This window comes from Suricata suricatta, chromosome 4 (genome assembly GCF_006229205.1).
Source record: "Suricata suricatta isolate VVHF042 chromosome 4, meerkat_22Aug2017_6uvM2_HiC, whole genome shotgun sequence".
NCBI lineage: Eukaryota > Metazoa > Chordata > Mammalia > Carnivora > Herpestidae > Suricata > Suricata suricatta.
In genome coordinates, this window is record NC_043703.1 from 128,234,541 (window position 1) to 128,235,559 (window position 1,019).

A 1,019-nucleotide genomic window follows, 5' to 3' on the forward strand; every position below is an offset into this window, starting at 1 on the left:
CGCTCCTCTTCCTGGTGCTCTGCATGTCAGGTGAGAGGCCCAGAGGAGAAATTTCTTTATAAAATTGGCCAATGAGTCTACCATGTGGTATGGATAAAACATTTCATTGTAACAGTCTGATTTCCTATGAAAAATAAGAAAACATACATTTTTTAATACATATTTTACTATATTAGTGAGGCTGTGCATTTCAGTCCCTGTTGTTTGTGATTGCAGGTGTGTCTGGGGACATCGTCATGACCCAGTCTCCAAGCTCCGTGGCTAGGTCTATAGGAGAGAGCGTCACCATCAACTGCAAGTCCAGCCAGAGTCTTCTGTACAGCTCTAACCAGAAGAACTACTTAAGCTGGTACCAGCAGAAAGCTGGGCAGCGTCCTAAGCTGCTCATCTACTACGCATCCACCCGGGCATCTGGAGTTCCCGAGCGATTCAGCGGCAGTGGGTCTAGGACAGATTTCACCCTCACCATCAGCAACCTCCAGGCTGAAGATGTGGCGACTTATTACTGTCAGCAGACTTATAGCTCTCCTCCCACAGTGCTGCAGCCTCGTACACAAACCTCCTCCCCAGGGCCGTGGGTCAGGGGGGCTGTGCTATGCCAGCTGCTTCCTCCCTGCTCAGAACAGTTTCTCCCTAAGTCGTATGAGTTGCAGGCCCTTGGCTGAACCGTGGAAGTATTGCAAGGCTCAAAGGAAGGTGATGAGGAGTAGCCTCTTCTATGTCTCTTGGGCAAGGAAGTCAGTCTGTGAAGACCGTAATGACTTCCCACAGATGCATGTCTGCATTTTCCAAGATTTTTTGTATCACCTGGATCTTAGTTGTTCCCACGATAGATTTATATCACTGACCTGCTCACAGCCTCAGCTGCATCTGGTGGAGAAGGGACGAGAGTGCGCTCGCAGTGGGCTGCTCTCCGGGGACGAGGCACGTCAGCGTTCCCGTGACCATCCCAGCACCTGCGTCACTGCCCACTTCAAGAAATCATTACTCAGGAAGTTCAGAAGACTGACTTCACTCCA

General features: G+C 50.0%; 1 gene segment (V, D, J or C); it reads left to right on the forward strand.

Annotated features, from left to right (window-relative positions):
- The window catches only part of LOC115290702, a 1,039-nt gene extending 374 nt beyond the window's left edge, over positions 1–665 (forward strand). Inside the window, 1 exon segment of the V gene segment in view lies at positions 217–665. Coding sequence covers positions 217–665 — 449 coding nt within the window.
- Positions 666–1,019: the final 354 nt, after the last annotated feature.